The sequence below is a fragment of the Phalaenopsis equestris genome, unplaced genomic scaffold (assembly GCF_001263595.1).
Source record: "Phalaenopsis equestris unplaced genomic scaffold, ASM126359v1 Scaffold000413, whole genome shotgun sequence".
Lineage (NCBI taxonomy): Eukaryota > Viridiplantae > Streptophyta > Magnoliopsida > Asparagales > Orchidaceae > Phalaenopsis > Phalaenopsis equestris.
Genome location: NW_018164854.1, coordinates 421,745 through 437,153, shown reverse-complemented (window position 1 = coordinate 437,153; position 15,409 = coordinate 421,745). Strand labels below are relative to the sequence as shown.

The window sequence follows — 15,409 nt, the reverse complement described above, 5'->3', positions numbered from 1 at the left end:
TTAGATTTATTTTAAGTTTATTATAAAAAGAAAAAAAAACTAATTAAAATTTACAATACATTAGTAAATTTAATCGAAAATTAATATGAACAGTACACAATTTCTATGTGTTTATATATGAAAACTCCTGAGGGACAAAAACATAAAATAAAAGTATAAAAAGGGCGTTAAATTAGCTATATAATTTGCAGGCCTGCCTTTGAAGTTTAGAGTTGTGGGATGACTTGCTGCCACCCTTGTCTTTGTAAGAATTCCTTGAAATTACAGCTTTCCGACCACCCCGAGCAGCCGCCACAGCCCGTCGCCTTTGCCGGTTTAAACCCTTTATAAGTGCAGGAGCACTATCTTCGGAATCATCAGATCCATCAATCTCCTAAAACAAAAGCAATGAATTTTTTTTAGGTTAAAAAGGAAGAAAAAAATAGTTTCTAAAGGGTCTATTTGGAATCAATTTAATTTTTGTCTTTACCTTAGATTTTAAAAAAATATGTTTGTTTGGTATGTTTTGATGTGTTTTTCATTTGTGCTTTTCAAAACAAATCAGCTTGTGATACCGGATTTAGGACCGAAATCAGCAGAAACCGAAGCAAACTTCATTGATCAATTGGTTCGGTTTACAAACAAAACTCAACTGAAATTAAATTGCAAGACATTAATCTCCGGATAAGAAATCCGAGGTGAAGTGGTGCCGGCGAGAGACTTGTAGAAGTGGAGGGTAGTGAACTATGAGAGCAAGAAGAGCTTACGGTAGCGGTTAAGGAAGTTGGGGGAAGGGCAGGCTGGAGGGCTGCACAGCAGGGGGGGAGTGCAGGAAAACCAGCGGCACAGCCAGAGAAAGGCACAGGTTGGCTGGCAAAAGCGGTTGGAGGCTGGGGCACCTTGTAGCAGGATATAGCCGAAGCACAACCCATCCTCGGATACAACCCTCACAAGAAAAACAGAAACTTCTGCAGAAATCTGAGATAACTCACACCAAAAACATCACCCTAATTCAGCACCCAAACATGTATATGAAGGCTAATAGAAAAAAATAGGAAGGGGAGGTCTCTCCCTTATGGGCGGCTATCAGAAAAGGAGAAGGTAGGGGCAGCAATCAGAACAGAAAAGGGAGGGAGTCAATCAAACAAGGAAAAGGAGGGGAAAGTTGGCGGCAAACCGATAAGGAATCGTGGGAGTCAATCCTCCCGCTCCATGGGCATCAAGCGGTCCAACAGGAGGCTGGACTGATCCGCTTGCTGAACGCTGTGCTGACCCGCCAACCGGTTCAACAGGCCAAGCCCAGTGTCAGCTTGTTATTAAAAATACTTAAAACAGTTAAAAATTATTTTGAGCGTTTTTAATAATAAACATGACAAACATGTTTTGTTTCAAATTAAAAACATAAGCAAAACTAAAAGAACACAAAATATAAAATAAAAATAAAAAATAAAAAATAAAGAAAACAAGAGTGATTCAGAACACCCCTTGAGAATAAAAAAACTTTAACATGACAGGTAAATGATCCATCAGTTACTGGGTGACAATCTATCCCTCAATTCCTCTTTATTTTGACTAGGGATCAAAAAATTTGCAAAATATAAAAATAGGAAAAAGCCAAAATGTAGAGGGACGTAATGCAAACATATAATCTTATAGGGAAATTTACATGCATAGAACACAATTCTTATAAATTGACACATCTAACACCTAAATTTTGAAATTTACATTTTATAACACCTTGTTGTTATAAACCCATCCATAAAAATGTGCGTTTGACATTTAAAACACTAGGAAAAGTGGTATTTTAGATGTGATATTAAAGATTAAAATGTTATGAACATAAATATTAAAGTTTAGGAGTCAGAGATATGTAATAAATAAGAAATCTGTGGTATGCATGTAAATGCCCCAATCATATAATGATGTTTGAGCTCATAAAGCTTAATTGTATTATGATGCCCCACTTTAAAAAAAAAGTTTCTACATTCAATCCTAGAAGCGAGGTGGCCCTTTTCAAATGTTCATGAAGACAAATAATAATCCCTTTTTAGGCAGGATGAGAAAGAAAAAGAGGGGAGAATACCAAGAGGTGCCTCCTCAAAAATGAAGTTTTAAGTCGCAACCAAATAAGCCTTCATGTTTTTATTTAACTCTAGTAGGGAAATTTACATACAAGTCACACAATTCTTATCTATTTACATATCTAATACTTATAGTTTGATATTTGCTCTAATAATACCTTGGTGTCATAAACTTATGCATGAAAATGTGTATTTGACTTCTAAAAAGATAGTGATGGTGATATTTTTGATGTGATATTAAAGATTTGAGTTGTGTGCATGTAAATAAGAATATTTGTGTTAGATAGGCGAACACATTAGCATTATCTGGTACGCATGTAAATGCTCCATTAAAGTAACAAAAAAAAATATTAGTGTCATGGTTAACGAAATTTTAACTCCATGCAGTAACAGCATAACTCAAAATTTTGTTCATAAGCAGCAATGCAGTACAAAACAAGAAATAAATTTATTAAGTGAAGGTACCGAAGAGAAGAGGAAGAATCAGTTGAACTAGAAAGCCAGCATTCCATATTAATAAAAAAGGAGATGGACAAAAACCCGCAAGTTAGAATAGGTTCCTTCTAAGATTATGGACAGAGCAACTCTTATGAACAAGAAGGGGGACAATTACATAGATTGCACTCAAAATTTATGTATTTATAAAATAAGTCTCGCCCACAACCTAGCCTTCCCTGCCGCCGTCGTCTTACCCTGCTGCAGACCCCCAGAAACTGCAACTAAACGGTTTTCCTGCAGACCCAGCTACCCCGCTCCAGCGCTTCCCGTTTCTGCCCTGATGTAATTTCCCCTACCCGTGTCGTAACCCATTGCTCTCTCCCTCTCTGCCCAGTCACCTCTACTCTATACCCTTACAAGCTATACCCAAAACCTCCCCCTCATATCTGCTCCCTGCTGCCACCACAACACCTTTCCCTTGCTATCCCCACCCGCAAACCTGCCTACCTCTTCCAGTCAACCGCCACCTCGCCCGGGCCCTCTCACCGCTGCCCACCAGCTGTCCTGTCTTCTCCCTAGCCATAGGGTGCTGCTGTGTTTGTTTATCGTTTATTTCCACGAGTCTTCATTGTAACCTTTTCGAGCTTCAGCAATAATATTTGTTTTTTTTATTGTGGTTTGGGTTAACTCTCCTAATCACTTTGACTTTTACATTTATAACCCTTTGCATGTACTTTACAAAGTATATTGCAATTTTGAAAAATTACTAATAATGATTTGTTTATGAGATATGAATGGCCTGCAATAATAAAAAAATCAACAATTAGGTGTTAGATATAAAAATACATAAGAATTTTGTGATATGTATGTAAATGCCTCTTTTTTAACTATCGAAATCATGTATTTGTGTATCGCACGCGTATATCATTGGGAATTTGATGAAAATAAAAAAAATTGCTCGAGGCATCACTCTGATTTTGATATTTGGAAAGAATTAAAAAAAGCAGATGCAATGGGGTGCTAATTTTGAAAATAGCGATGTTTCAACTGCCGATGCCCCCAACCCCCACCTAACAGCAATAAAAAAAAATAAAACTAAAATATCCCCAGCAACAATAAAAAAAATTTGTAATATGGAACAAAGGGAGATAAAAAACAATGGAGACGTAGATCACCTCTTCCCTCAAAGTCCCATTTTTAATGAGAGCAGAACCATCCACTATGTCATTTTCATTATCTCTCAAATTAGCACAGAGCTGCACAAAAGGACAGCATAAATAATGGCTGACCCTACGGAGATGGGCAGAAATAAATTAATGAACATAACTTACATCAACACCATTAACAATTTCTGCAATTTTAAGGTCTTCGGTAACTGACGTATGAGGATGCTCATCTGTATTATCCACTTTTTTATGATTTAATGAGACCTCCTGATGCATATTCTGAAGATATCAGCATAAACAATAAAAAATTAAGCAATATTCCAAAGAAAAAATGCTAATCCAGCCTAAGGCTTCGTTTGGTTCAGCTTTTGTTTTTAAAAGAATTGTTTAAAAGCTGTTTTATAAAGCAGCTTTTTAAAGCAAAATAAAAATGACGATCTAAAATAATTACAAAATAGGGGAAAATTAGGCACTTGTCCCTCTGCCGCGATCGCAGCTCCATCCGATCCGGCAAAAACTGTGGGATTCCGCATTTTGTGAAGCCAGGCTTCCGCATCTCACGAGACCACGAAAATTCTCTTTCACAGGAAGGCTTAGCTCCCGTGTCAAAAACCAATATGAATCGAGCTCAAACAGTAATAATGACAAACAAACCAAGCTTGAACAAAAACACAAGTTTGATTTCAGCTGGAGCTTAAATTCAAACTCTATTTCATAAATAAGTTCAGGCTTAAACATAGCCCAGCCTGATATGGCTCGATTAATTTGCAGTCCTAAATTAAATCACTCATCACAATTAATTTTTTATGCTACTCGAGAAAAATACTAAAGTTTGAGGATTCTAAATAAAACTTATAAGCTAGACCCAATGAAATCAAAATCATCAGAAGCTTGGAAATACCTTCTCTACCAGATTCAAGCAGGGTAAGGTACTAATAACAGCATCAGCGCCATCATTCCCCAGCTGGTTTTCATAGGCACAATCTTCATCATCAGAGCTCACTGTCTCACCCTCATCACCTCCTCCTTCAATAAACTGGAACCACGCAATTAACTTAAAAATGAACATGACATTTGTTGCTTCTACAAAAAATTTGTTACTGTAACATGGCTAGATATTATGATTTTTTCTTTTGCAAAAATAGAGAGAACAATTCAGCAAAAACAAAATAGGAATGCAATAATAGTCTTAATGTCATTCACTAGTTCAGATAAAGCTAAACAAAGATGATGGTAACAACCAAATAGGGGAGAAAACAAAAAAGACAAACATTGAAGTCCCGTTCAGGTTCACTTTTGTTTTTTGTTTTCAATTTTATTCATTTATTATTTTCTTTTTTTTTTGTTTTTGTTTTGATTTGAATTAAAATATGTTTGTTTGTGCTACTTGTTTTTAAAAACATTCAAAACAAGGTGATTTATTTTTAAAAACAAAATATAAAAATATATAAAATTATATTAACCAAATATGTTTTCAAAAAAAAAATACAAATAAAAATCATAGTAAAAAAACGAAAAGCATAAATGATGTCAAACGGCCCTAAAGTAAGAGTAGAGGTGTGAAATCAGGGTGGAAAGAAAAATTAAAATACTGTTATTTGCCAAAAAATGTTGACCTTAACAAATGCAAATTGCACTCGCAACTAATTATTGAAATATGAAGCATGAGAGATGAAAAAAAAATCAAAACAAACTACACAGAATCCTAAGATAAATAAAGAAAGAGACTAAAAAACATGAACTATTTGAGCTTCAACTCCTTCAAACAGGGAAATGAGAACTTCAGCTACACTTACAGCCTCCCTTGAATTTTGTTGCCAAAATATGGGAGATAAGTTCAAAAGAACAAATTTTCATAATTCACAATTTTAAGGAAAATTTGAATGCATGTTAAGATGAAATTCATGTCTTCTAATGTTAATTCACCCAAGCAAATGATTTAGTGTCATGTATACTAAAATTGAATAACAACCTATTTTGAGGGGCGATAGCGTCTTTGAAACAATAAAAATAAAAAATTCAAAACAACATAAAATCTTGTAGTCAAAGAAATTAAAAATAAAGTCCATAATTTCATAATCAAAAGTGGGAAAATTATACATATAATTATAAAATATATAAAAAATTCCTATGAAACATCAAAAAATTGTAGAATATTCCAAGAAACAAACTTGGTGCTCTTACAAATAGACTTTATTTTTTGCTTGAACTGAACCTATTTTTAGTTCTTTGCATGAAGAAAAGCTTGAGGTTAATTTATATTTGATGATCTAATATTGAATCATGTATCTTTTAATTCTAATGTTTGCTATGAAAAATATAACATAAAAATACTTGATTATAATAAAAGTTTTCTTCCAGCTGAATGTTTACGAGCTTATTAAAAATTTCACATTTACTAGATTGTTGCACATTCATTATCTTTGCAAAAGCAAGCATATTTTTTTAATGCACAATGGCATATTTTTAATAAATTAAATTTAGCATATTCTTTCATTTTTGGTTGGAGGTAATAAGAAATCGTTATAGAAAAGTAAAAAGCACATTCAGAATTCCTTAAAAGTGCTCATTTTCTTTTCGCTTATAAAATGAGTAAAAATAAAAGCAAGAACTTGTCAAAGCATATTTTCTATCTAAAAGCAACTAAATTTCAAAGTTATAATGGTTTAGAATCAAGTTCAAAGCACCCTCATCACAATCATGCTCCATAAGCACGCCCAGAGCACAGCAAGGCTAGACTTACTGAGACTTCCAAAATCACACCTCTAGACAGAATCAGGGGTATCTTATATAGTCCGTCCAGAAAATAAATGAAATAAAAGAAGAGGTTAACACATTTTTTTTATTATTAAGGAATTTACATACATACCACCCAATTCCTATATATTTAATTATCTATCACCACAACTTTACTCTTTACATTTATACTGCCCAAATCTTTCATATCAAGTATTACTATTTTAACTTTTAAAAAGTTAATTCACCTTTTTATGCATAGGTAAGGTGGCATGCATGTAAAAGTTGAAGTTTAGGTGTTAGATGTATGAATATATGTAAATCTTCCTTTATTCAATGAAATAAGTAGCTGAATTAAACCCATAGTGCCCAGTAGTTAGAAAGAAATGAGACTGAAAGTACATATGAAATTGCATGTTTAAAAAGCAACTGATATTATAAGCTCCATCTATCTTCACAAGAAGGTACAATCGAACAGCAAAATCATTGGGAATAATAAAATGAAATTAATCTAAACAATCCTATAACACATCATAATTGCATGTGTACCTTCTCCATTTCATCTTGATCCTTTCTTGTGAACCCACTGGCTGCGAGTTCCTTATCCAAGAAACCTGCAGACTTCTCTATGGACCAAAATGATAGCCTACCATCCTCCCCATCATCAGAACCCGAATCATCACAACCATCTTTATTATCATGAAATGAGAGTTGAAACCTTGAAAAGCAAAATTTGAATTATGAGTGAACACATTGACAGGAATTCACATGTTCTCCAATAAAAAAAAGAGAATGAACTCATAATAAAAACTGAATTCCATCAAAACTAAAATATATAAGTTTTGTAATACGGCAACAACAAGTCTTTATCCCACTAAGAGGGGTTGGCTAAATGAATCCTTTTTCTCCATTGCGTCCTATTGAGTATCATATTTTCATTTAATTCTAATAGATTAAGATCATTTTTTATATAATATGCCCAAGACACTTTAGATCTACCTCGGCCTTTCTTAACATCAGTCGAAGCTAAAACATCTACTCTCCTAATCGGATCATCCATATCCTCAAATGGTCGATGTTTAATGTCACGAACCCTATCACGGATATATTCATTTTGCATTTTGTCTCTAAGTGTCAAGCCGCTCATCCAACTAAGCATATTCTCATCTCAGTAACACTTTGTGCTTCACTTGTAAAGGCCAACATTTTGCGCCACAGAGTATTGCAGGTCTCGCCACCATTTTATTAAATTTTCCTTTCAGTTTAAGCAATATTTTTCTATCACACAATAGACTCGAAGCATTCCTCCACTTCAACCAACCAACTTGAATTCTAATAATAACATCTCCATTAATATCACCATCACTCTGAACACTAAGCCTGAGATATCTAAAACGTTTACACCTTTTAAGGATTTGACCACCCATAGTTACAACTTTATCACTAGAGCTAATACTACTAGAAATGCATTCCATGTTATTCAGTCTTAGTTCTACTCAAACGAAGGTCTTTAGAATCCAATGTAGAGCTTCATAACTCAAGTTTTTCCTAAACTCCTTCTCTAATCTTATCCACAAGAGGGATATCATCAGCGAAAAGCATACACCAAGGTATATCCTTCTATAAATGTCCAGTAAGAGCATCCATGACTAAAGCAAAAAGATATGGGCTTAAAGTCAATCCCTAATGTAATCCAACTGAAATAAGAAAATACTGGGTCAATCCTCCTTCCGTTAGAACACAAGTAACAATTTTAGTATACATATCTTTAATAGCTTGAATATAAGACATATCAACACCTTTCTTCTCTAGAACTCTTCAAATGACTTCTCTTGGAATCTTATCATAAGCTTTTATTAAATAAAAAAAAATCATATGCAGATCCTCCTTATTCTTTCTGTACTTCTCTATCAAATCTCTCAATAAATGTATAGCTTCTATAGTAGACCTCCCAGCATAAATCCAAACTGATTATGAGAAATCTTTATATCACCACTTAACCTATATTCAATTATCTCTCTCACATAATTTTAAAGTATGACACATCAACTTAATTCCTATATAATTGGCACACTCTTGTACATCCCCTTTATTCTTAAAAATGGGGACCAAAATACTCTTCCTCCACTCCTCATGCGTCTTTTAATTTTTTAAATAATATTAAGAATTTAAGTAAGCCAATATAAGTTTTGTCATAATTGAAAAATAGATTAAAATGCATAATAATTGTCAAGTGAAAAGTTCAATCTACAACAATAACAACAACAAGTCTTTATCCCACTAAGTGGGGTCGACTACATGAAACCTTTTTCTCCATTGTGTCCTATTGAGTGTTGTATTTTTATTTAATTCTAATATATTAAGATCATTTTTTATATAATATGCCCAAATCTTTTTAGGTCTAACTTTGTCTTTCTTAACATCAGTCGAAGCTAAAACATCCACTCTCCTAACCGGATCATCAGATGGTCGACGTTTAATATGGCCAAACCATCTAAGACGACTCTCACTAATCTTGTTTGCCATTGGAGCTATGCAAACCCTATCACGGTTATATTCATTTCGCATTGTCTCTAAGAGTCAAGCCACTCATCCACCTAATCATTCTCATCTCGACAACACTCAACTTAGTATGCATCTCTTTTAAAGGCTAGCATTTTGCACCATAGAGCAAGTTTTGCAAAGTTAAATCTAACATTACAAAAAAAAATATCATCACCATTGATGACATAATGAAAGTTAATCAACACAATGATTTTACGTTCATTACTCAAAAAACAAACCAAAAATAAGATAAAAACATTACATATGATAAAAAAATTATTGGATGTTAAAGGCGAAAACAAAATTTCATGCTAGATATTTTATATTAGGAAAACAATTGACAGAGATAAAATATAAAGAAGGGCATAAAAACTATGGCAAATAGGTAATTGGCAATCTCATTCCCAATGAGTAACCATGCTTCAAGCTAATCTCTTCAAAAATAACAGTGAAAATGGAAAATATGTAAATTGTTACAACAGAGTATACATGATCAACAAGAAACCACATACATTACAAAACTAAATAAAATCAGCATAACTACAAACCTTTTATTGAAAAACTTGAAAATGCAGTCAGCATCCCGGTCAAAGTACCTGAAAGACAGACTCCCTCAGTTTTTTGCTATAAAGACAAAAAGAAACATCCCATGCTGAAAATTGGCTTTAAAGGTGATAACAGAAACAATATTCATAAAGAAACTTTAACAAAGCAGTAAAGAAAATTCAAGTTACATTTGTGCATTGCGATGGGAAACCGATACCATCTGAGGGAAATCAATCATGGTGACCTTCCCTTCATCATCAATCTACATAATAAAGATTAAGATTATAATTGATGTAAAACGTTAAACGGCATTATAAATAACTATAGCTCTTTTATCTTCTTGCGCATCCCTATATCCAACGTAAAGAAAATAAACTCTAAGCAATTAGATGGATATGTACACTGCATAAAATATAAAAAGGAAGATGCTGAGAATATACACAAGTATTGCACACGAGAGGCTCAATAAGATTGAGCCATCATTATAATTTGCACCAAAAAAAAATTAAGAGACAACATATGATATTGCAGAAATTTGTAAGAAAAATGTTAAAAATGTAAAAAATTAAGAGAAGCATTCTAATGAGCATACTCTTCTCGTATAATCAAGTAAAGAGAGTGTAAAAAAAATGGAGAAAATTATATCAATATCTAGAATCAGTTGGTTGTCATTCCTAAGAAAAAAAAATAACTGTTCGTTTTCAACAGTTTCTTTTAGAGTGAGGAAAAGAAGATGACGCATTTTGCCAATGGAATATAGATCTAGAATATAACAAATTTTACCTACTATGAACATAAGGATAAAATAATATTTGAAAATAAGCAAAGGTCTATACTTACACTATATTTAAATTTTAATCAAAATCCAGTTATGAGTCTGAGCCAAAGTGAACCTAAATACATCTATGAATTTAAGCATAGTTTCTGAGGCAGTTACATCAGTATATAAACTACTTCCAAATTAGTATAAGATAAATTTCAGTATTGGCTCTAGACTTTTGGATTCACTTCTTGTAACTAAATCCCTAATACTTGTGGAACAATTGCAAGCTTCTGGATTCTTTACAATGGCTTCCTTTCACGGTAGCCCAGCCCACAAAACATTATTTAAATTTTTTAATTCAAATTTTCTGTCTTTACATTATTCTGACTTCTATAAAAAGATTTTAGAGAATCTCATAAATACATATTCTAAATTATCCTCAACTTCACCTAAAAGTGAAAGTTTCCATAGTTTATCAGTTGAAAACCTTGTAGGATTTATTTTATTAGCCATGAAAATATCATGATTTTATCATAGAATTGGCTGTTAAAGTGCATCTATGGTTTTCTGACTGAGGGAAACTTAAATGCTTATAGATGAATTTCAATTAAATTATAAATAATATTGCATTCAAATGAAGAAATTTATAACTTAGTCGGTTAGTTCCAGGTATTTAATGGTTGCTTTCTACAATGCACCTATATGACTAAAGGATTAGAGCATTTCTCAACTTTAATTGAAAAACTGGTATAAACTATGTTCGATATAGATTTCTTATTTATTAGTTTTCTTCCTATGTGGAATATTTCGTAACTGGTCAAAACACTACTAAACTACATAAATTTATACAAAGGTCCCTTTTTACCTTCCCAACTAGTCATGAGCCAATTCCTCCACCTCTTATTTCAAGGTTAATAAACAAGAGGCAACACCTAAACTTTGTTTTTTACATTTACACCGCCCAAATCTTTCATATCAAATAAAAAATACACCCTAAGTTCACAAGTATGCTTGTATCACTAATCATAAATCAAATGATAGATTGAATTTCATATAGCAATAAAGCAATAATGAATTTAAATAATTTAATTATTTGTTTGGATAAGTTATATCTAAACTTGAATTTCATTCGGATAATCTTAACACAATACAGTAAAAAACAACTAGAGTGTGCGGCTACCACAGCACTAATAATTGATCTCTTGACGTCTAGAATTTTCTTTCTAAGCCACTATGTTGTTTGACAGCACTAAGTTTTCAAAATCTGACGATGGGCCCAAAATAGAATGTTTTCCAGCTATTTTAACAAGAAAATTCAAGTGAGAAAGTCATCTGAAGCATAAAACAAATCTTAAAATACACTTATTGTTTGATAGTTCGATAGAAAGCCTCCAAATTGAGACCATGGTGAACAGCAAGGAGGAGAAAAATTATTTGGATTTTTAGGATAACGAGCATTGTGGATAATTTGGCAATAGAAAACATAATAGCAGCAAAATCAAAATTGAAATTGAAAATATAAGTAAAGAAGAAAAGTAAGATGCATAAAACCATAATACAATGTAAGTTTTAAAAGCATAATTTAACAACTAAAAATCAGCATAGGTACCATGATATTAAATTCATTGAAATCACAATGAATAAGCCCGTGCTCTGCCAAACGAACAATCAAACCAATAATTGTCTCAAAAACCTCGTCCGGATTCTGCAGCTGCTTCACTTGCACTCTGTGCCCAGAAGTTAGAAGGAAAAAAAAAAACTTTAAACAAAATGCCAAACAATTTTGGAGAATGCATAAATGTCAGTAATAAATATCTCGTCTCGTAGAAAATATTAAGCATCTTTAATTCTAAAAAAAATAGGGCATTTACATACATACCACCTAGCTCCTATGTATTTACATGTCTAACAAGTAAAGTTTGTTTTTTACATTTATGTCAGCTAAATCTTTCATATCACATAAAAAATATCACGGTGCTTTAACTTTTAAAAAGTGAAACACCTCTTCATATCACATCTATATATATATATATATATATATATAGTGTGTGTGTGTGTGTAAAAATTGAAGTATAAGCCTTAGATATGTAAATACACAAGAATCGAGTGGTATGTACGTAAATCTTTTTAAAAAAAAAATCATAACCTACAGTGGGTAACCTTGGACAAGAGACATGACAACACAATGCCGATTGCAGTCCACAGCTTGAGGAACTGGAAACCCATGCTCTCCCAAAGCCTGCGGCGGAAAACTTATATAAGAAAATCAGCTTAAAGAAGACAAATAACCCTAGTGCCCTAATCTTAAAAAAGAGGAAAATAATTTGCAACAGAACCTTCATGAAGGCGAATTCTTTGAGAGCAGCAAGCCTTGACAAGTATAGCCAGTTATAGCTCCTTCTGTGCTGCAAATAGTCACGCTTAGATTTCACAGCCCTGAAAGAAATCCTCCCCAACCTATGCAGCTTCATAGCCAGAATAGTTCCATCTTCAGTGGCGACCTCAAATATATCTTTCATAATAAATCAAAACAGAGTGTTACAATCACCACATTATCAAACAGAAAAAAAAGGAGCATTTACATACCTACCACACTAACACCAAATTCCTATGTATTTACACATCGAACACCAAAACTATACTTTTTTACATTTATACCACCTAAATTTTTAAGATTAGTAGATCACATAAAAAATGCCACTTTTTTTTACTTTTAAAACCTGAAACACACCTTTCATTTGAAATTTTGGTATTAGATATGTCAATACATATGAATTGAGTGGTATGTATATAAATCTTCCAAAAAAAATACAAAATTCAAAAAAACAAAGGAAGACATACATACATACCACTCAATTCCTATGTATTTACATATCTAACACCTAAAGTTCAATTATTACATACATGCCACCTTATCCATGCGTGAAAAGGTGCATTTTAATTTTTAAAAGTTATAAATATGGTATTTTTGATGTGATATGAAAGATTTGGGTGGCATAAATGTAAAAAGTAAGTTTAGGCATTAGATATGAAAATCGATATAAATTGAGTGGTATGCCTGCAACAGCAAAAGAAAATGAATAAATCACATAAGAACTAATACCGGACTCCTTGCCAACACCAATTTGCCTTCCAACTGAAGAAAATACGCCACGGTTGACAAGAACCTTGATTGCAAGGAAGTCATATCCAAGGTAAGTCAGCCGATACCCATCATCTGCGCAAAAAAAAAAAATTAATGCCAAATATTAAATCTTTAGCAATGCTAAATGAAATTCAATATTCAAATAAATGCTTTCCATAAAAAACACGAAAAATCTTACATTTGGAGGAGTCATGATGTAGAAGCTTGTGCTTTAAGAGATTCCTCAACACCTTGTAGGTTCCCCCATGCCTGTAGTTACAGGTTTTGGTTAAAAAATCTCAATTAAGTTCTCTGAAGCTTCAAATGAATTGAATTAATAGGAATTTTTTACTTGAGGCGAGCGATCCGCTCGACAAGCTCTGCTGGAACAATTTCATGCTGTAACCAAATTAAAAAGTTGGGGAAAAAAAAGGTGAGAGAATAAATGAAGGGTAGAGCTAACGATTGGAAATGTATAAATCGAACTTACATTTCTCATCCCCATCTCGACTGCGGTTAAAACTCTAAAATCTTCTTTAGAGAGATATCTCAAAGCATCCACGTCAAGCTTCATTGTGACCTAAGAAGGATAAAGCGTGGTAGAACCGATGAAAAGAAGCGGCGAGTGTCTATGGCGATGGTGGTTGCCCGGGATGAATGGCTGGCCAAGGCCTGGACAATTAACTGGAAGAAGAGGATGGAGGTGGCAGAATTTGAGCAATATCTTGGATCTGTTTGGTAGCAGGAATTAATCTAAAAATCCCAAATCCTGCAGGTTCTTAAATCCCGTTTTTCCTCTGTTTTTCCTTAAATCCTGGAATTAAGTCGTGTCTGGTAACGGAATTAGAGCAGGATTTAACAGGATTTAACCTTAAATCATGCCAGACAGTCATTTTGGACCAAAAAAATGTGTCGGATTCACGTATTATGGCCTTAAATCCCGAATTTACTAAACCCCGTGAATCAGTTGCTTTAGTAAATCCAGGACGTAAGCTTCGCCCAAAAAAACTCAAAAATAAAATAAAATAAAATTCGCGCCGTTACCTTCCTCGATGGTTTTGGATTTAGGAGAGGAGCGGAAGGAGGAGAAGAATGGGAGCTTCGGGTCTTCGGGTCACTGTAAGCCGCGATCCCGTCTTTTAGGTTTGTATCGCGTTGGACGAAACACAGGGTGGGGAGGCAGCGAGGCGGAGGCGGAGGCGGGAGGACTTGCGAGGGTTTGGCGTAGAAAGCGGAATGATTTAGGAAAGGATTTTATTAATTTTATTTTATCTAAGTTAATTTAATTAATAGGTGTTTTTTAATTATAAATTATTATCAGATTACTTATATGTAAATAAACTTATACTTATCATTTAATCAGAATATTAAATTTTAATTAATGACTCATTAATATTTTTTTATAAATATTAGACTTCTATAATTTTGTATTGTTAATTAATCTGTTTAGAAAATATATAAATATTAAAATTTTTTTTATAAATATTAAACTTCTATTTAATAATTTTTTTTTAGGCCACATTAATTTAATAAATTTTGTATTGTTAATTAATCTGTTTAGAAAATATATAAATATTAATTATCATAATTTGAAATAAAATATTAATTGAATTTAAAAAATTACAAATTAACATAATTTATGAAATCCTATTATGAGTTGCTCAAGTCTAATGACCATAATAGTTTCACAATATTTAGCAATAATATATATTAAATCTGTGGCTAAATATTTTGTAGAATTTAACCCTTTTTAGATTTAAGAGGGTTTAAGTTAGATTTAACATAAATCCAGCAAAACAAAATAAATATGTTAAATAAATTTGTCTTAAATTAAATCAAAATTTTCTTACTTCATTTATTAAATCTGGATTTACTAAATTTATATATTAGTTAGATTTAACGTCGAACAATAAATGATTTCAAATAGAATTATGTCAAACACATTAAATGAATTTAATCTTGATTGAACAAAATATTATTTCAAATTTAATAATATTTAGATTTACTAGATTCATATAAACCGGATTTAGTA

At 32.6% G+C, this 15,409-nt stretch overlaps 1 protein-coding gene across 8 annotated transcripts; it reads right to left on the bottom strand.

Moving 5' to 3' along the window:
- Positions 1–43: 43 nt before the first annotated feature.
- Positions 44–14,606, bottom strand: LOC110027091 (serine/threonine-protein kinase rio2). 8 transcript variants are annotated; one of them, XM_020728373.1, is made up of 15 exons: positions 14,422–14,606; positions 13,868–14,247; positions 13,730–13,776; positions 13,577–13,647; positions 13,357–13,470; positions 12,590–12,765; positions 12,404–12,492; positions 11,863–11,980; positions 9,679–9,752; positions 9,493–9,540; positions 6,950–7,118; positions 4,566–4,700; positions 3,830–3,943; positions 3,674–3,754; positions 44–373 (listed from the first exon to the last, which is right to left on the bottom strand). In XM_020728373.1, exons 2-15 carry the CDS (start codon positions 13,949–13,951, stop codon positions 173–175), a joined length of 1,521 nt encoding a protein of 506 aa, XP_020584032.1. In that variant the 5' UTR covers positions 13,952–14,247; positions 14,422–14,606; the 3' UTR covers positions 44–172. The 8 variants fall into 8 exon arrangements, with proteins under 8 accessions (XP_020584032.1, XP_020584030.1, XP_020584036.1 ...); XM_020728371.1 differs by having other exon boundaries at positions 13,868–14,208; XM_020728377.1 differs by having other exon boundaries at positions 3,830–3,931; positions 13,868–14,208.
- Positions 14,607–15,409: the final 803 nt, after the last annotated feature.